The sequence below is a fragment of the Glossina fuscipes genome, unplaced genomic scaffold, assembly GCF_014805625.2.
Source record: "Glossina fuscipes isolate IAEA_lab_2018 unplaced genomic scaffold, Yale_Gfus_2 0, whole genome shotgun sequence".
NCBI classification, from domain to species: Eukaryota; Metazoa; Arthropoda; class Insecta; order Diptera; family Glossinidae; genus Glossina; species Glossina fuscipes.
In genome coordinates, this window is record NW_023998414.1 from 1,537,285 (window position 1) to 1,559,622 (window position 22,338).

At 32.9% G+C, this 22,338-nt stretch overlaps 1 protein-coding gene across 2 annotated transcripts in view; it reads left to right on the forward strand.

Annotated features, from left to right (window-relative positions):
- The window catches only part of LOC119631984 (mitochondrial cardiolipin hydrolase-like), an 85,415-nt gene that overhangs the window by 3,157 nt on the left and 59,920 nt on the right, over nt 1-22,338 (forward strand). Inside the window, exons 2-3 of one of the 2 annotated variants that reach the window (XM_038024652.1) lie at nt 1,124-1,311; nt 2,763-2,883. In XM_038024652.1, the coding sequence (XP_037880580.1) occupies nt 1,124-1,311; nt 2,763-2,883 (309 nt within the window). Of the gene's footprint in view, nt 1-1,123; nt 1,312-2,762; nt 3,628-22,338 lie in introns of those variants that run through there. The other variant, XM_038024644.1, reaches the window with a different exon arrangement.

Consider the following 22,338-nt stretch of genomic DNA (forward strand, 5'->3'; position numbering starts at 1 on the left):
AACTCTACCGCGCTTGAGATTCGAACCCACGACCTTTGAAAGTTGCTGGTCTTGGCCCACTTAGAAGTATAAAGTATAAACTTGGAGGGATAAAGTATAATACTTGTATTATATATAATAGGATATATATATATTTATGGTATTTAAGTTTTTAGGTCTAGTTTAGCTTCTATCTTAACGTTTCACTCTTAGTATATCTACGCACCATACACGCACATAATCGAAAATTTAGTGTACATATCTTTTTACTTTGTAAAATACATTACTAGCCTCCTTCAAATTCTATCGGCGATTTTCTTAACACTAGAACTACTGACGGTTTACATATATATGTATTTCTACCAAAAGGGATAATTTCTATCGCTTTTTTCGGAAGCTGAAATTTGGTACAAACATTCCTTGACCGATTAAGAATTCAATGCTAAAAATTAGTTGCGATCTGCCCAAATATGCGCCTACCATAAATGAGAAACTGAAACAATCTCAAAAAAAAACAATCATTTTTCTATTTTGTGAAGATATCCCGGAAAATCTGATACCAAAATGCTCATCAAAAGTGATCTCGATCGGTTTCAGTAATAAGCCTACAAGTAATGATAAAATGCTAAATGGTAAGTTGCCAATGTATGTTAGAATCAATGTCATCGGCGGAAAAAAGTGATTACAGGTATTTAAAAGTCTTGTCACTAAACATTTTCAGGATATTACATTTAAAACTACTTTTTTACGATCAAAAGTTAAAACGGATTAAAATTATGTACTCAGTAATTCTAGTGTTAATTGTTAAGAAATGCTTTTGCAGTATTGTTCGAAATAAGTTACAGAAACGTCACAAGCAGCTTTTTTTTTTTTGGGATGATTCTCGCAATTTATTCATTTTAAGTATTTGAAAATTTCGTTGTAACTCGAAATACCAATTTCGATGTAAAGTCAATGAAATTACGATAACAAATGATTGGTTTGTTTTTTCTTTTTCCATTGACCGTAAATTTAGGCAATAATTTTGGTTTCTTTTCAAATTTTTAGTACTTGTTGATGTTCGTTACGAAAATTTATTTATCAAGCCTTAACATATGCTTTAATTTTATGGTTATTTTAATATTTTTTGTTTCTTTTACTGCAGATATCGCAATACGTTTGAACTCTCATTTAAATGGGAGACTAATGCATCACAAATTTTGTATACTTGACTCACCTTCGTCGGCAAAATATTTGTTAAAAAAACAAAATAACTTAACTAAGCACACATTAAAAGAAATAAATAATATAAGCAGCATTTTAATGATGGGCTCTGCAAATTGGACCATACAGGTAAGTTAAAATGATAAATGATATATTTTTGCCTCAAAATCCTATAAGAAAAAATTTTTATTTCACTTTTCTTTAAAAAAAAAAGCATTAATCTCTGCTCTCAATCGTTAAGAAATCGCATAAACTGAAACAATCCCCTAAAATAAGCAAAAAAATAATTTTCCATACCGTTTGATTATATATCAATATTAACAGAATTTAAACGATAACCGTGATTGCAAGTAGACAATGACGATATTATAATAAGTCTTAAGCGAGATATCAAAAGTATAAAGATGATATAAAGATTTATGATCTTGTAATAAAATTCGTTGTTTTTTTTATTTATTTTTTTTGATATTTTATTATTTTCCATTGGGAGGATTTCAATAATGTGAAGGCGTCAGTTAGTCAGTCAGTTTTTCAATTGATATTTTAAGTTAAACTAAGGTTTTTTCTTTTCCGTGGACGTGTTGGTAAGCAGCTACTTAAGCCTGTATTGATCTAAATCTCTATAAGCATTAATTTCTGAACCAACATCTATTACGAGTTCCAAGTCACAGAGAGTTGCTTGCGATTTGTCTCTTCCCGTTAAAAATTCATTAATGTTATCCAAGTTAAAATACTTCCATTCTATTCCCGTCTTTTCGGTTTATTCGATCGTAAGCATAGCAAGGGCTACTTATCAATTGACTGACACAACGGACGGAAAATGTTGAAATTAATTGAGAATCTTTCTCCGATCGAAAGAATATATGGAGAGGCAGTTTTCTGCCCATTATCTGGTGCAGAAGTTAGTTTCCCGGGTACCAGGTTATACTGCCACAAGAAAAGTTATTTTTTCTTGGGACAGTTCGTTTCCTTTCTCTTGTATGTTCTGAGGTCTGTTGCTTACTAGCTTTGTTGTTGATGGTTAGCTGTGCCCGGGATTGATGAAATCTGCGATGGGTTTCTAAAGTTTAGTTAACATGTGGTCTTGTTGGAAATGAAGTACTACTTACCCACGGTAAGTAGAAAGAAACTCGTGAACAAAACGCGTCGTGATTTCTCAGAAGGAAAAAACTTGAGATCATCAGCCTTTCTTCTGGGACGGTCATCGTGGAAGTCGTACTTCCTTCAATGTTGTCTTTTGCTAACCTGCATCATTGTCCAGCCTTCCCCAAACCTGTCGTTCGCCATGTCAACTTAATATAACAATTATCTTATCGCTAACTTAGTTCACTCACTTTCTCTCCCGAGAGACAAAGAACATGTGAGGTCACAGTATGTGTCTAATCCGTAATTCCCGAGTAAAGCAATTTGATGGATAAGTTTAGACCATCGGTTGGTGGTTACCTAAAAGATTGTAAATGTGTGAATGTGTTCCGTTGTCATACTTACGATAACAATTAAATAAGAGTTTGACTGAATATAATTTTTTTGGCTTCTTTTGCGCCTTCATATAATAACATCTGTTATCTATCTATTTTCAGGCGTTTGCTACTAATTATGAAAACATTTTATTAACGAATCAAAAGCAACTGATCAAAAAATATTCAGATGAATTTCAACGTTTGTGGGAATTGTTTGCTCCGACTTCTTCGGAACGGGCAGGTAAGTTTTCATTAATCAATTTCTTTTCGAAAAATTATTTATACTGTTATTGGAACAACTAAAGGATTCATTCTTACTTTCGTTTATCGCTTATTCGCCGTTCTGACAAACTATTTCATAAAAAGGATATTGAAGTATTTAGATATATTCTCTCTCTATCTCTCTCTCTCTCTCTCTCTCTCTCTCTCTCTCTCTCTCTCTCTCTTGTAACTTGCTTGTTTTATGCTTTCATGGTCAAGGGCGTACGTACCACCGTCAGTCATAGGCAATTAATTTTTAGTTTATTTTTCACTCTTTCCGTAAAGCTGTCTGTCCAGCGTTTATTATCTATTTTACAATTGCAATTAATCAAATTTACGTCAGAGTCTAGCTTTTATATAAACTGCCACACATTCATTTATGTGTGTGCACATATATGTATATGCATTTAGAAAAGAACAATTTACGAAGCAACACGTGTCACAATACCTATTTAAATATATGTATATGTATTGGCCTTTTTTGCATGGCGGCGCAGCAAAAACGGTTGCGTACCCATTAGCGGCTGAGTTACAAAAAAAAAAAAAAGAAAAGAAAAAAAAAAAAAGTTAAAAGTAAATAAATATAAAAACTAAAATAAAAACAAAAGCCATGATAATCATATGAAAACATGCAATAGTAAAAGCAACATGTGCAACACGAATGTTGTTATGAAGAGTAGAAAAAAAGAAGAACATAAAAATACATGAAATTATAATTATGAATAATTAACTTTGAATCGCTAAACACACTTGCATACACACATACACACACACACACACACGCGCGCGCGAATATATACATCTGCATATATATATATATATATATATATATATATATATACATTTATACATGCTCTAGGAGTTTTCGTGTTAACACACATTTAACTCTTGATTTACTATTATTCTCTGTACATATCGTTCCAGGACACTTTTAATGTGGAATTTTTACATATCTTGCCATTGCATTGTCTTTGTTTTTTCTTTTCGTTCAAATAAATGCTCCTTTGCTTTTGTTGCTATGAAAGGTATTAACTTATATATGCAGGCACATACAGTTACCAAAGGACTTAAATAAGATAATTTTGTTGTTGTTCTTCCTTCTTATTATTGTCTTTTTTTATATATATATATATATATATTTTTTTTTTTACCGATGGTTGCTCTACTTCACTAATTCCGTAGCAAGAAACATGTTTCTTTTATGTGCTGTACTTCTTCAATTTCCTTTTCTTTTGTTTGCGTGAAAATAAAGGCAGAAAGAGCCAGACATTGAATTTTGAATCATTGTCATCATTAAGAGCAATGCGTCTTTTTTAGTTATTTATTCCAGTTTGGTGTTTCTTTTCTTGTTTTCGTTTACTTTTTTTTTTTTGTTTCTGTTTTGTTTTATTTTATTCTTTCAGGAGCAGCTGAAATTTTTTCTTTTTATATTTTTTATTTTTTTTTTTGTTTTTCAAAATTTTGCAGACGCTTGATTTTCACGTTTACTGAACAAATTTTGTGACAGATGTTCATGTTTAAGGAATATTTTGCGGAACGTAACTTGCAATCATTACACATTTTGTCTGAAAGTAATAACAAAATAATAATAATAATAATAATAATAAGCGCATATGTACACGCATGCATGCAGATATGTTTGCATCTTAAAAATAACATAGCATTAATTTGAAAGCGTTCATACGGTATTCTTAAGGTCTCTTTCTCCTGATGTTGTTTCTCATAAAATGAGAAAAATATTAAACAATTTGAATTGAAGATGAATTGTACGATATAAAGTCGGTGGTATTCTTTCTTTATCTAATCCAAAAGATAGTCATTTTTTTTATCCGTTGTACAGATCCACAAGCTATTTTTCATACTTATGCAGTCATTATTTTAGTTGCAAATCGAATGATGCGGAATGCTTTTCATCTGCCCGCTGCCAATCTTGTTCAGCATTAACGCATTGCCGAGATTTCTTCCAACATATCATACTAATTGATCCGATCAATTGTTTTATAAATATTTGCATACGAAATTGCTTTTTCAGTCTTCTTCCTTTTGAAAGATTTCATATAGAATACAGGAATCGGTAACACATACTCTAAGGCTTACTAAGAGCAATCTTGTTAAGAAAGTGTACTTTGCTATATAACGATCATCGCGATCAACACTATATATATTTTTAATGTATCCTAATTTGATACTTCTTGGGGTTTGTCGATTTGTACATTGTTGATTGATATACATACGATAAATGCCTGCCTATTGTGTTGAGTTTGGGTATAAATTTCTGCTGATTTCTCAGTAAAACTCTTTTTTCATTAAAACACTAAACACTATCCGTGTTTTTATCTGTTAGGCAGAATATGAATATGAGTTTTTGAGGTTATTTACCTGAAGGATCCATGTCTTCGTTATTGCTATAAAAATGATTGTCCTGCTTGAGCAGAGTGTAGGTCGCGGATTGAAAGCAGTGATAATCAGTATGAGTAGTAGTGTCTGGTGAATATATCGAGGAGGGTAGCACACTTGCATTTCAATCCTGCTGGCCATGTTTCCCATACGAGATCGATCCTTACCCTGATAAGAAATCGCGATATTGTGACTTTTTTTTTTTTAACGATGGCTGCTCCGTTCACTATTCCAGTATAGTAGCTATTATATTATGGAGTCAATTCAAAGCCAATGTCAGGTATTGTCCGGTGTACGTGTAACTTGGTATTGGTTGAAAAGTAAGGGATCGAGGGGTGCAGCAGAAGGAGATAGGCAGTGTCCATAGTCTAAAGGGTATGTGTCTTTATCGGTAAGTGTTATTATTAAAAACGCAACCTAAGCGAAAAATTACCCGATTTTCTCGTTTTATTATTATTCATTTAGCCAGAGAGTAAAGTCTTAAAGTACTTGCATCTAAGATTATCCGCTTTATTGAAAACTTTACCGCATTTGAAATTTGAACTCACGACAAGTAAATATTTAATCAAGCTCTTTTGTCTATTCGCTTACTCAGGCGGATAATCTATCCGGTTTTTAATAGTTCAAAATGTTCCCTAATTACTAAAAACGTTCTTAAAATGGATAAGAATAACGTTATAGTTGGGCGAGAGTGACTTTTAAATATTTTACGTCATTTTCTTTAATAAAGTTCATCATTTTTTTTTTCCATGTTTGCTATCAAAATATTTACATTTTATGAGAGCTGGATTAAAACGTGCGTGGACCAGGTTCAATTTAATAACTAAAAAAAAAAAAAAAATTTAATAAAGTTCGTTCTCTTGCCCAAGAATTCATTAATATTTCCAGGTATAAAGTAATAAAGGTTATACTTTGTTGATTTTTCATTCAAAAAATAGCTTTTCTATGTAGTTCAAATTGAAGAAAGTAATTTTTATCAAAATTTTTTTCTTTTATGTTGAAACATTTTTTCTTAATCGTATAAATCGTAAAAGTGGCTTAATTGAATTCATTTTCCTAATCATGTTCGCCTTTAAATTAAAATGGGTCAGGGTATTTATCTATCCTAGAATATATATCCAGAAAATTGCGACTCCGTGATGGAAAGCGGCATTGCATAGCTACACATTAGATGGAAAGACGGAGAGACATGTTTAAATTGATTAAAAAAATCGAATCTAAATCGAATGGCATCATACAATATGACATGAGTGTCAAGTGTTGTCGGATGTCGTATACATTCGCAAAAATGTGATATATGTTCACTTACCGCTAATGTTGTAGGGGTTAGATTAATTGAGATATTTTCATATATAGAATGAACGAAACAATTAGGTATAGACATCAACATTATTAATCCACATGTATATGTATGTGTATATATGTATATGTGTTCATAAGTGTCTTAATCTTTTGTCTATAAAACTAGCCGCAGTCTCGTAGACAGCCGGCTGTACCGATAATTATTTAGAAGTAAAAGTTTTTTTAAACAACGAAATTAAATTAATATTGCGTGAGCAGAGTATCAAATGTCGGAATTAAAATATTTTTTTTATCTTCTACTTAGCGTCAGAATTTTATATTTCTCCTTAATAATTTCATTATAAAATTCATTTGAAATGCTTGTTGTACATATTATAAGAAAACTAAAACGTAACCGCATTTATACATAATTCTGTAAATAACAACAAAATTAACAATCAAAAGGCCAGCAACAGTTGGTGCAATTGTATGGATAAAAAAAAAAAATAATAATAATAAAATAAATAATAATAAAAATAAAAATGCATACACACAACATACGCGCATACATACATACATGCATGCATCCATCCATACATTCATCCATTTAATACATCAATACAAATAATACACACACACACACACACACACACATATATATATATATATATATATATATATGTAAATATAATACATAGATACATACATATATATATATATATATACACACTATGCTCCCTCAATGAAATGGCTTGGTCTTGTTGGTCAAAAGATGTACAGTTTGTATGTTTGTATTGAAAGAACAAAAAAGAAAGAAAGAAAGAAAGAAAGAAAGAAAGAAAGAAGAAAAAAAAAAAACCTAAACACAAACTATACGAACAGATGCCCTGCCGAATAGCAAAGCAAAACAAAACTGAAAACATGAAATGCAACAAGTGTTTTCTGCTCAACATCGTTCTCATTATCATTACTATTATCATCCGCAACATGTTGGCAGATACACCCGAGAAATGTATACAATTAAGTGAATCAACTTTGAAGGAAAAAAAAAATAAATAAATAAATAAGTTAACATGCAAACCTTATGCATATGTACATTTGCAGCCACATTATGCATCAATGTGTATACATATATATCTATATAAGAAGAAAAAAACGATTACAAAAATAGGGTTAAAAACAAAACGAAACTAAATAAAAAAAAAGAAGGTAAATAACACCGTATTTTGAAATTGCAAAGCAAAACAAAAACGATATAAAAACATAAACAACAACAATAATAATAATAATAATAACAATTGCAAAACATTCGCGGATTTTATTTTTATTACAAAAACGAGAGCACATTGAAAGTTGTATGTGCGGATCCATAATGTTGATAAAGCAGAGCTACAATTGATCGTTATATCCATGAGGGCTATGTTCATTTTGTCAACACGTTTGCAACACGTTTGCAACGCCCTCAAAGACGCTTCAGAGGCCCGGCTTGCAAATATTTTTTCAACGTTTCTCTCCATTGAAGAAGGCATTGATTGAGAGAAAAAAAAAAAAATATTTTGCATCATTTTTCTGCAACAATTTGCCATATTTCTAGCAAAATGGCGATATTGTGTCGAAAGAACTTATATTGGGCTGGCAGCGCAATTCTTCTTCAATTTCGCGAAACTGCGTGCCAGCGAAGTCAGGCCGCATCGATCCGAACAAGTGGTAATGAAAAGTTGCCATGACACGTTTGACAAACGAAAAGATAGACCGGACGGAGGGACATTCCTTGTAGGCGTTGCAAATATTTTACCAAAATGAATATACCCCGTCATCCTTCGGTGATGTGTGGCCGTCAAGGAAACATTAGGATGATAGGTCCTATCCATCAAGTGTTAGTTCTTCTAATTAAAAACACGTTCAGTCTTTCGTTGATTGTTTACTTGGGAGGGCGCTTCACATCCGCTGATAATACTCATAAATAGATGTTTTAGCGAAAAGTCGGAAAAGACGAATTATCACCATAGATGGAGGGAAAGGAATGACTAAGGTTGGGTAATATTTTATTGTTTTTTTTTTTTTTTTTGATCAATTTGTAACCGTATCTTTCATAATAAATTTTTTTTTTGTGCAATTCACACTCACTCGCAGTGCGTTTTGTTTTTTAAACGGGATTAAATAAATTTCACAACATCTCTCAGAGGGGTAGGAAAAGGAAAGCATTTAAGAAATGGCAGGAGGGATTCCTACTGCGTATTATACGGTGAAAGAAAGCAGAAATAAAATTTCTATGTATGTCATATGTGTATTAAAGAAGAACATAAGAAAACTTGAGAAAAGAAATTCGTATATGCCGACACACACGCCCATACGTACATATATAAATACACATACACAAACAAGTCTTACTTTAAAAAAAAAAAACAAAAACGAAAAAAATGAAAAATATCGGAAAAACTAAAGTAATTTTGGAAATCAGTATAGATATAATGTGAACAACAACAACAACTAATGGCATTGAATTGCTATAGGCTGGGAACGTACATACGTATAACATAGAAGCATTAAGTGATATTCGAGTAGGTAACCGTAGCAGACAGTGGTTGTTAATAGTCTTCTATTTTTTTTTTTTTCTTGTGCGTGTGTGTGAGAAAAAATACATCCAATGCGTTGGCTGGTTAGATAAATACTTGAAAATCCTTGCTAAGCATTTATTATAAATGTGCAACAAGAATAAAGCAAGTACTTTGAAGGTACTTTTACTTTTTAGATTATAAAGGAAAGTGCTTCTTAAGAACTGTACTTCTCTACCTGCATTTCCTTTCGGGTAATAATAAACCTGAAGTGTTTATAAGCCATGTGTTTGCGTTTTAGGTCATAAAAATTTCTAATGAATAGTTTTAGGGTACGTGTGGTGACATAAAAATTTTTAATGTTCTCTCTCTCTCTCTCTTTCGCGCTCTTTCACTCTCTGTTTCGCTCTCTCTCACTCTCTCTTTCGCTGTCACTCTCTCTCTCTTTCTCTTTTTAGACCTCACCACCTGAGGTATATTAAATTTATCAAGTATCAGTGGGACCGGGAAATAATGACGTTTTTTTAAATTTTTTTAACTTTAAATTTAAACAGTTACAGTTCTATCAAGTTTTTATTTTTTGTCAATAAGGTAATCACTTTCGTTATCAACAATCTTTTACCATTTAGTGTGCAAATTTGCAATCCCGAATTGATAAAAATCGGTTCGTTTTGGAGTAAAATATCTGAAGATGACATTTTAGAAGTAATTCAAATTTTCAAATTTGCTGCCACTAAGCAAACATTGTATGGATCGGAATAAATGGAAATCCGAGGATGCGATATCGGGCGATCCCAATTCATTAATTTTTTTCCAGTGTTCGCCTTGCATAATGCGATCCTGCATGGTTGTGTTGCAAAATCATGCCCTTTCTGTTGACAAAATCGCCGGATACTTTTTGAATAAAGATTGGTTTACTCGATCCAATTGTCCACAATAAGCATTAACCGTCTGCCCAGATTTGAGCACTTCAAAACGAAACAATTCCGCCAAATGTCCGCACCAAATGCAATACAGAAGCATCTCTTTGAGATGCAAGCCCGGCTTCGCAGTATTTCGTGGCGATTCATTAGGAGAGAGCCACTGCGTCTTGCGTTTTGTATAGTCATATAGCCCGTAATTTTTCGTATCCAGCGATCAAATGAACCAAAGAACGGCTCTGTTTGGTGTCGCTGAAGCTATACAATTGCAAGTGATGGATCCGTTGCCTTTGTTCTCTTGGGACAGATTATAGGAGACCCAAACATCTGCTTTGCGTATTTTACCAATCTCGACCAAAGTTAGTTAACAGTGTTTGGCAGTTCTTCGATTGCTTGACATGGGATTTACTTCGACTTCCGCTCTTAGCATGCCGTTGTTTAACGTTGTTGATCTTCCTGATCGATAGGAGTCAGAGAGATCAATATTACCGGATTTGAACTTGGAAAAATATCTTTTGCATTTACGAACGTCTAATGCACTTGGATAAGCATCGCAAATGTCTTTGGCCGCAACGAACGTTGCGTTCCTATCGTAGCGAAACTCATAAAAGCATATAATACCGAATATGGGCCTCTTCTCTCCATCTTCTCTTAAGATTTTATTATTCACGAGTATAAAAAAAAAATAAAAAAAAAACCAGTAATTTAAAGCCATATTGAATAACAATTGAGTCTGTAAATAATTCCGGTAATGATGCTAATCGTTACTCGTTAATTAGGAGAAATGTGAAAGTTAGAATGCAGCTGCAGTTAGACGTTATTCGGTTCGCATTCAGGTTAAAACTACAGCATAGGAATATAAAGTATCAGTATTTAAGGTTAGAAATGTGTACGGGTGCTATACTTTAGTCATGCAAGACCGGAGAATTGTGTGACCGCATCTATATGGAAGAGTAGAGATCCTATACGTTACGTTCTTCTTATATACGAAAATATTTCCACTTAAGTTAGTAGGCGTGTAGTGTTGGGATACATTTTTTTCTTAAGGAGACAAGTTCCACCACTTCACTTCACTTAACCGCACTCTATATTGGGCTTTGTAAATGCGCGTATGATCATTTATTATATATATATTTAACTTATGGAATATTTGAAGTTTAGTACTGGGAGCAATCAAACGAATAAAAAATCTAGTCTGACGTTTACCTTTGACGGTTAAAGGGAAGCTACCCGGAAAAAAACGGGTGTTATTATATGAGTAGTTTAGGAATTGTGTCTATATAGTCGGAATGGATTAAAGAAGAAATTTTTTTTTTTTTATCTCATCATAGATAATGGAAGGAATAAAGTGACTTTCGCTTTCGCTTTCGAGATTTTCAAGTTAAAACATAATAGAGGCGAGAGGGTTTTATTATATAGACCACACACTATATCGGTCAGAAAAGCTCTTCAGTTATCTTCGTTACAAAATAATAAAAAAACAAAGTTGTATATTATGTCGACCAAGTTCTATCTACTTTTGTCTTTAACTATTAAAAATTACATCATATATACCCAAGTAAGAGCTCATTTTCCATACAAAGCTTTATATGAAAAATAAAAAAACACCAAAAATTTTATGTTGTGTTAGCATTAAAAAAACTCTTAAGGAGACGAAGGAGTTTGAAAAATAGATGTATATGGTCTAAATTTAGTAGAAATTTTATTTTACGCCTACCTGAGTAATCGAGTATGTAAGTAGCGACTGGGACCAGGTTCAACGGATTGCAGATTCATTCAAAATTTAACTACCATAGGGTTTAACGAGCGTTCAGTTGGTAAAGGCATAACAATTACTCATTAAGCACACACCCACTACACGGCGACTGACGCTTTCATGAGACTTCTTTCTGATCATCATTCATGCAATACAAATAAGCGTCATCCTGTATCATAAGTGATGTAGAGAATAAAAAAAAAAAATTTCGATTGAGAGGAATTTGTCATATCTCGCACATTAAGCTAACCTTAGTCGTTGGTTATTGAAATGGATTTATAACTTTGGCGAATGTTATAGGTTCGCTTATTCTTATAGAAGTCGTTCAAATGTGATCTGTAAACGAAATTATTCATTGTACAGCCGTTTTATGAACATATCAAAATCCCTTTGCACAACATGGCCTCGCTAGGATGCCGATCATTAACTTTGAAATTAATTATTACTTGTCTATGCAATTTTTCTTATGAAATCGTAAATTTCATGTCACATGTAAAAGCGAACAAAGAAATGTTTCAGCGTCAGGCAAGTTTATATATCGTAAAACAATAAGCGTAGGATTCAGCAACATGTCGCATGAAACAAGTTAGTTAGTGTTTTTTATTTATTTATTTTTATTTACATATTTTTTTTCTTGCTTGATTTACGGAGTTATGGAAACTTGGGCAACTGCATGAAATAAGATCAGGATGAAGGAGAATGTCTTCATTTCCCAATGAAGTCCATAGGCGATCATAATAAATGTATACAATATATATAAATATATATTTATTAATAAAGCGTTGGCTCACCATTGGCTTGTGCATAACAGTTTGCAGTTATGCGGAATAGATTCAGAAAGTGTCTGAATAGTTTCCAAAGGAATGTTGGCCGATTCTTGTATCATAATGTGGATGTAACTTTAAAACTGCGCATAAGGATTCGGTTATGTTGATACTTGGCGATTGTGCTCGCCAGGGAAGATCTTTAATGATATTCTGAAGCCGGTCAAATCATAACAGAACTTGCTCCTGGCTTGATGATAGTAAGGAGGCAGTCCTGATCCTAGGCTCATCATCTTGAGGTTCTCTTCTCTCTCAAGTTTTTACGTTTTATGATCGTGGCACCACTTCTTTCGCAGCGCAGCGTTGACGTCCTCCGTTTCATTCGAACGAATGTTCGCTGAGCGTCGAGTTCTGCTGCCACCTTTATCGGGGCCATAGTCTTTTTTTTTTTTTTTTTTTTGCTTTATTTATACCTTTTCGTCGATGATGTTTTGCTTTATTTTGTGTATGCTGTTATTACCGTGGACACTGCAAATAATTCACATGTTTTCGTCATAGACTTTCCCGCTGAACGGGCATCAACGATTTGCCCGTTTCCGAAATCCGAGAGATCACACATTTCACCCATCACTTGTTCTAACCGTTGCGGAATAAAGCGTTTAATACACTGCTATATAACTTACAAGTTTCGATTTCATTATCTACGCGGAAGCGGTATTGTCAACATACAACAAGCGTTTACTATACGGCATAGGATTCAAATTATTTAGACAATTCACATATATCGCCAGTTAAAAATGTGTTCACTCTAATGAAAATGGAATCATTATCGTCACCGTTAAATCGAATAAATGAATTTCACCTGAATTTCATCTCTAACAATCAACTTTTTTTCTCAAATGATTTCCATATTTTATTATCTGATGATCCTTAAATAGATTGTTAAACGATTCATAACATCGTACTGATTAAATATGGAAGTATTTCTTGCAAACACCTTTCGCCTGATATTGCTAACGTAAAGAGTAAGTGCTTTAGTAAGTGAAAGAAAGGCTTAAAACATCAATGAAGTAATGCCTTCGAGTCTTGTCGAATGAAAATCGGATAGAGTTCAATAAATATATATATATACATATATATATATATATATATATCATACACACATTACTGAGAACAGATGTATCGATCTAGACCTTGTGATGCATTCATTAATTAGGTTTGGCGTAAACCGTACAACATTCTATTCAACTTGACAACAATAGACAAGTCTATGAACTATTTCCCAGGGCAATGAAAAATGAAATTTTACACGTGAACATGCAACGTCTTTAGTCTTACAAACATCCCCTTCTTTTTTTTTTTTTTTTTTTTTTTTTTTGGTTTAGTTTTAGTAGACGGCAAACCTCTTACAAGATGCTATGCTATAAGTAATGCCTTAACGCTGTAGACAACATGCAAAAATTGTCTTCCGTTCTTAGGTACGGATGCACACAGATGCATATGCATACATACAGCACAGCTATGGTATAATATAATGCAGCCACCCAATCGACAAATTGTAAGGAAAACATACATAACGACGAGAGGCTGAAACAACTCTACAATGTTACACAACGAGTCTGGCGAATACTTTGTCTGACAGAAGAGCCTGAGCTTCCTTTGAATGTTCAAAACTATTGTAGTAGCAACAGTGGTCTATGCAAAAAAAAAAAAAAAAAAAAAACTTGTTGAGTTTAGCAAGCTGCTTGTATAAAAGGCGAGAAAAAATTGTTCGTTATAGAATAAAAAAAAAAAAAATTTCGCTGTTTCTTGTGGTTATAGTTGTCATCCGTTTTCATTTTTTTTTTTTCTTTTTTTTTTCATTTCGCATTCATCAGTGAAGGATGGAAGGAGGTATACCAAATTTGTCTTTCCGTTTGTAACAGACACACACACACCTATATATATATATATATATATATTAATCTCTTCTTAATCACACTAACATTCTTAGTCCAGGTTTTCATGTCCCTCCTTCTTGTCATAGATATACTCTCTCTCTCTCTCTCTCTCTCTTTCCGTTATCTAATATTCAATATCCTCACAAAAAGAAAATAAAAAATACTTATATAGAATTGAAAAATTTTTTAAAAATCGCTGCGAAACAAGTTCCAAATATTAAAAGTCTCACGAGATTCTGTATTGATCGGAAGCCCGCGAATATCGCTTAACAGCTGTTGGGACGATGGTCAGATACGAATTGCCGATTAAAATGCTGGTCCAACGAGTCAAATACATGAAAATTTTCAATTTATTTTTATATATTAATTCGAGGTGACAAATATTAAGGGGTCAGCGCAAGGCGGATATAATCCCCCTTTTTTTTTTTGCATTTTTTTTTATTTTATTTTACTTTATTTTGTTTCACACGTTGCCGGGAATCTCTCAGAATATTTATGTATATTATTTACTGCTTACAACATAATTTTTTTCCACATACTTATTAAGAAAATGAAATTAAAACCAACAAAATATAACCAGATCGAACATCAGAAAGTACAGTTGTGAGCGACCGGCCGTTGTGTGTGGTGCTTGCAGCACCAACAACGGCGGCAGCAGACGCAGCAACAGCAGCAACAGCAGCAGCAGCAGCAGCAACAGCAAGCAAGCAAGCAAGCAAGCAAGCAATGCTTTGTAAAGATATGTGTCTATATCTATACTATAATAACATCAAGTCTTGATTGTATGTCTTAAATATCAAGGTAACCAACACAAACATATGTAAGAAGTGAACGTGCTTGCGATTGAATGCTTAACAGTACCAATATAATAAGCATTATGACGATGATTATAATGATTATGATGTACTGCAAACACGATAATGATGACTCAGTTTTAAATATGCAATGATGCGTTTTGTTTGTACTGTTGTTTTCCTTTTTTTTGTTTTTGTCTTTTTTTTTTGTTTTTTTTGTTTTTTATTGGTAAAAAGAACGAGCATCAAGGAAAGTTGTAGAACCGAGTACAGTACATGCAACATACACATGCATTCGTAACGTGGTCAAGGTGAGAGCAATTAAAAGCAAGGAACGATTAGAGAATATTGATAGCATCGCATTTCTTATTCACTTACCCGTCGTTATTACCGCGGTATCGTTATATATACATTATCAATATGTTACAGGTGTCAAAACTTTTCTAACGGTACACATCACGATAACTCTAATCGGAAAATGCCAGTTCGTGTAACAATTTTTCAGTTCATTGAAAAATTCTTGCCTGCGCACACATTGGATTTAGTAAATTAATGCAGTAACCGTACGCAACGCATTTACAATTTATTTAAAGCGTAACTATTGAAAGAAAAGAAGAAAAAACAAGTAAGAAAATTAAATTCGGTCGGGACCGAATCTTTTACACCTACCATCGGTTAACCCAACAAAAAAGTATAAAGAAGTAAAAGAACAAAATTTTCATGCTATATAATATGGAGCGGGCGGGAGTTGATTCCTTATATTTTCAAAATAAAAGTCTTTGTCGTAGAGGCATGCGGGCGTTGTAGGCGCCTCCTTTGGATAGTTTAGGTCAATTCGAAATTCTGGTATTTCTGAAGCTTCTTTCTACATGTTATAAAGGTGTTTGAAAAAATAATTCAATTTTGATGCACTGTAATATTGGGTAGGCGTGATCAGCTTATACCATTTTTATGCACAAATGCTACAGCATCGTCCATAGAATGTGCCCTCAAAATTTTCTACATTTATAGTTGCTATAGTTTATGAGTAATCAGCAAAAAATCAATTTTTCATTTGGTTTGAAAAATAAAGGTGTTCTCAGTATACGTGGGGTTGTGGGCGCGTCCCTCAAACGATTGGGCCTATTTTCAATACCAACATGCGTGCAACAACATTCAATGTTTCTGCCTAAATTTGAAGTCGATAATTGTTGGGGCCAAGGGCGAATGTGTACAACAGTAATTACACAGATGGACAGACGGATTAAGCATGTCATCGATTTAAAATTTAATGCTGATCAAGAATATGTGGGGATCTTAATGGGGTCTCTGATACTTCCGTCTGGGCACGTTGCAAACGTTTTGACAAAATTAATATATCCCTCATATGTCGGTTATGGGTATAAAAACTAAGTTTCGGTAGTTCAGCGATATCCTATTATACTTGGGTTCTCGTAGGCTTATCTGAAACGCTTATAACCCCCAAAGATATCTATCACAGATTTCTTTAAAGAAACCTGGTCCTGATCGGCGAAAATCGACTTAAACGATTCTGTCTATTTGTCCTCCCATATCAGTGCTTGTAAGAATATAACACATCGTTCAATAACTTTGTAGGATCTCTAATAAAACGGAAACAAAATTGCCTTGATGAATACACAATTAATTCCAACGTTCTTCTGCCACTTCTATGGCTTTATTCAATCCGTCAATTTCGATGTTCGACCTTTTCATCGAAGCAATATCTCTTTTGTGGAATGCAATAGGTGTCGAAGCCGTTCGAATTTGCCAACTTGCACAGTTGCATTCTTGTTGTGATCGACTTACGATGCACGGTGCATTGTCTTGATTAAAGATAATCTTTTTGTCAAGCCATTGCTTTGCATCAACTTTTTTCCTCCTAATTGCAAACAGCGCTTACTACCAATCCATCGCATTCCGATTGTTTTCGAAATAACGACAGTGGCTGCACTAGAACAACTATCACTTGTAAGGTAATGATCAAAATGTCATGAAAATCTGACATGTTTTGCTTGAAAGCTGGCGCTATCTAAAAATCATACGAGTCCTCCGTCCGTAGCACATAAGGCTTTTGAGGCTATTTTTTTCTTTTTTGCAACTTTGTTGTTTTATTCAGAGATATTTCATTCAAAGTATTGTCTGTCCATCGTTAAAAGAACTCATGTTTGGTCATCGTCGCAAGAATCGAAGCACCGTTCCAGTAAACATTAAAAGTAGTCGATTGAAACTAGCTTTGAATGGAAGAAGTAAAGTCTGCTGTTAAGAGCACGGAAGGTAGCTATGTGAGCTATGTCTGCTATAACGAGCCTAATTCCTTCATAGTAAAAACTCATTGTATTCATTTTTTTTTTTTTTTTGGCGCATTTGCATCAATGATTGGATTGGTTGTATACCTTAGAGATGATTCCATTTGGTGAGAACAAACTTTGATATACCACGCCCAGTCACTGTTCATCATTCGCAATGATTAAGCCGTGTTATCGTTTCAATTAATTGAGAAAAGCAAAATTTTCCACATATGCAAAGCTACATTTATTGGAAGCCACAAGCCACAAGAAACTACGTTGTGTACGCTTTAGTGCGATAATTTGTACAATTGCGGATAGCTTACAATCATTGCTTTCAAAATGGAAAAGTCACCGTCTTATTCTATACCCTATAGTACTAATTATAACGTCTCTTGATGAACCGGATCGATATTATACACGGTTCATATATATTAGAGTGAGGCGAAAAGTTTTGTTTTTATTTACAGTCAAAATCGCGCTTAACATTAACGAACTTTGTCGCGGCTATTTGAGTTAAAACGTTCTCAGCTACAAATTACTTTAGCTCTGTAAGCGTAAGTGAATCATATCCTACAACTATTATGTTTCTTTTTCATTCTTCTTTTACTCTATTTGAAAAACCACCAGCAATGAAATGTTAGCCTAGTCTTTCGTCAGTTTTTTATTTATTCTTTGCGAAGAAAGAGTTGTTATTTTTCTTCGACACCTAGAAGGGAGATATGTTCGAAGCACGGAAATTGTTGAATACCAACCAACTTATTCTTCTTTTCACATCATTTCCTAAGCTCTTGATGAATGTTTTCCTTTAGAAATCATCTTTCAAATTTCCAAACGGCATAAACTTTTGCCCTAAAAGGAATACAAAATTGCGAACTGTATACGGCGACGGGATGTGTAAATGCAGTCTTCTCAAAAAAAAAAAAAAAAAAAAAAAAAAAAAAAAAAAAAAAAAAAAAAAATAAATAAATAAATAAATAAATAAATAAACAAATAGATAAAAATAAAAAATAAATAAATATACATTTTTTCCACTTTAAATATAATATAAACGCCTATGATGTTCTTAACCGTTTTTAATTTATTATTGCTGTCTCAGTTAAATTACGTATTAAGAAGTAGTAAATGAATTGTGAACGACCTACTCATCTGATCAAATTGTGTTCGTGTTCTTACTTAGCAACATGTTTGTAAATTTTGATAAAATAATATAAAGTGAAAAGGAAATGAAACAAGTGAACGAACCTGAATAGTTACGTTACCGATAAGAAAGCGAATGAAAGTATTCACGTTTCATGGGAAACGAAATGTCATTAAAGTCATTCGCAGTAAACAAAATCTGTTCTGGGTATGTAGTAAAGTAGTAGCCAATAGTTGAAATTTGTACAATTCTCTTCTTATTAAGGGCGCGTTGCTGCTTCGAAAATTATCAATAACTGATTTATTTATGGTAAGAAAATTTCAATAATATGCTCTCGGGTGCTTTCTGTACGATTAAGAATGAAATAAATTAAAATTATCTATTGAATACGAATTATATATATATATATATACATATTCGAAAGAGACAAATCGGATCAAAAAAAGGTCACCTTGAAGAATATAAATGAGTAGCATCTGCAGTTTGGATTTTTTTCTTTTTTTTTTTTCAAGTCTATGGTATACAAAATTTAATATAACTAAAGACGTCAGAAGTCAGTCAATTTATAGTCTCAAGCATGTCAGTATAAGCGGTATGATGAAATTACCGCCTTCCGCTTTCAATTTTTTTTTTTTTTTTTTTACAATATCTTGCATAGTAAAAATATTTAGATAGTTGTTAAAAGCAAACCGTGATAACAGCGTGATTTGAGTGACATTCCTGAGCTGATAACTGTGTTTAAATAAATAGTTTTTCACTATTTTTCACTTCTTTGCCCTTTAACTTTGGTAGGTTTTTTTTTTTAATTTTTTTTTTTTTTTTTTTTTTAAATATTTATTTATGTATTTATTTAATTTATTTATTTTTGTTTTTTTTGTTTTTGTTTTTGTTTTGTTTTGTTTTTATTGAGTATTGTGTGTTTGGGTGTGTTTGGTGTATGTAAAGGTACATAGTTAAATTTTAAATTCTGTTGTGTGTATATTTTTATGTGTATAAATGAATGAATATAGAAATGCTTGCGTATTATTATTGTATTGTTTGTTGTTTGTTGGTTATATTGAATCATTATCTGGTCAATGCACGTTTGTTTGCAGTAAATTCTTTAAATGATTGATTGATGGCTGGCTGATGTTTTTATCTTTGCATGTATTTGCTTTTCATTTACTTTTGCCTTCAAGTTGAGTGAATGTTTGCGAGCGAGCGAGTGAGTGAGTGAGTGAGTGAGTGAGTGAATCCGATTATGTATACAAATTATATTTTGCAGTTGCAATATATGCTATGCTATTTACAATATACAATACGATGTTGTACAATTTTTGTTTATTTGTAACACAACTGTCTGGGTTATGCGTTTCATTTATCTTGTCAGCAAAATTCGATTAGAGCGGCTCAGCGAAAATTCATTAATTATTGCATTGCATTGCTATTACATGCAAACAATTGTGCGCGGGTAGCGCAATTTTCAAATTATAATATGTTACATAATATTTCCTATGTTTCGCTGTGCAATGCTGTGTTGTTTAAATAGACTCCAAAGATGTGTTTAAAAAACTTCAAATGTTATTGGTATTGATGTTGTTGCTGTTGCTGTTGCTGTTTTTTTTATTCTTTTTTGGTTCAGCTTTTGCAGGCGCATAAAAGTGACATTCAAACGTATTGTAAATGCGTTAATGACTAACGTAACGAGCTTAGACGTTTGACCTACGGATTATAAAAGATTTTTTTTTTTGTTTTTTTTTTTTTTTTAAATATACAAATAAATACTTGAACTCATAGTCATAAAATTTGCGGCATCATTATGAAATGAAAACAATTAAAGCCAAATAGTTCAATTCATATCGATATATGGCATATACAATGAAGAAGAGCGAACTCTCTCGATCATATGAAAATCTATTTGTAATGATAAAAGAAAACAAGCAAGTATTTGTAATGGATTGAGATCGAATGTATGTTGGTGGTGTTCATTTGTTGTATTGTTTTAGAAAAAAATTCATTTTAAGAGTAACAACGTCTTACAAACACAAACAAATAGCAATCTTGCATATGTGCATAGGTGAGCGTATGTAAGCGCAAGTGTTCTATCGCATAGCATGAAACTCAAATTGAAGATAGTGTACTTATTAGCGCTTTCTCTTTAAGCTTGTTAGCTGTTTCTTAAACATAACATCCCCACGATTAACGTATGAAACGATTCAATTCATATAACATATAACTTATGTGCAACATTATTTTTTTATGTAATATGACCATAAATAAACCTGCTTAATGTAATAGCTACTTATACCAGCCTGATTGGTGCAAAGTCTATCTTAAAAACCATTATGAAATCGTTATACCTCTGCCCCAAGAATAGCGCGAATTGTTTGTCGCATCTGCCGCTAATGCTCACTATAGATTCCACAGATTCCACTTATTAAGTGCTTACACTAGAGGGCATTGCTAATATATATTTGTATCGAACAAATATCTAATCGCTTCCATATTTATCTTTAAATGCATATCATTGCCAAATGTCTACATTGCCGTTCCAATTAATTAATGCGTTCCGGAACGCACATTAATAACCATAGACATTAAATCGTTTGTGAAAGAAAAAGCTTAACATTACTTTTGGCGGTTAAGTTATTTATTTATTTATTTATTTTTTTTTGACATTTGAGTATGATGGGTCACTTGGAGAGATATTTTCCATTTTCGTGTTTCCTATAAAGGAGTAATTCATTTAATTTGAACAAAAAATTACTTCTCGTCTGTTGTAATGTAAGCTATCACTGTTTGATATCGGATTTGTAAATTTTATTAGATATATCGCAGATTTTTGGGAAATACTGTATATGTCCACATACCTACATGGTACGTTTGACACATGAGTAGCATTACGAATGCATCTGATGATTTGTGCTTTTCATCAAAACTAGTCGATTTTCAAAGAAAGGATCGGCCAACTACACCCCCATCTAGTACAGCTGAGTTTGCAGTTGAAGGAACCTATAAGGGACAAGTCGCGGATTATGAAGGTCTTCTCTATCTCAATAACATGGTGGGAATACAATAAGCTGGTCATATTAGCGTCCACTTTTGTAGGCCCTGAACCAGCCAAAAGAGTTAGCAGACACCATATGGGAAGCGTTAACATCATGGACAGCTTTTTCGATAAGTATAGGATCAGAGAAGTTTGCAAGTGACGTATTAAGTTATTTTATCACATGATTGATATTGCAATTGATCAATTAATGGGTACTGTATAAAGCAAATATCATGTGATTATAGAACAGAATTTCCCGAGATATTATGCTTTCATCTAAAAATGTGTGATGGGACCTAGTAATCGGAAAAGGGAGATAAAAGCTAAAAATATCGAAATCCGAAGCCCGAAGTCTGTTCCACCCAAAAAACCTACGAACAGATGGTATATATTATGATGAAGAAAGGTGCAGAGCTAAAAATAGTCGGAAATTACTAGGTTGCAAAGCATTTTCACAGACTGAATGCATCAAATGCTAGACTGCTTTGTGGTGTCACAACAAAAATCGCAAATGCTTTAATTTATTTTGTTCATAAATCATATGAAAATTACTATACTAATAAATAATGGAAAT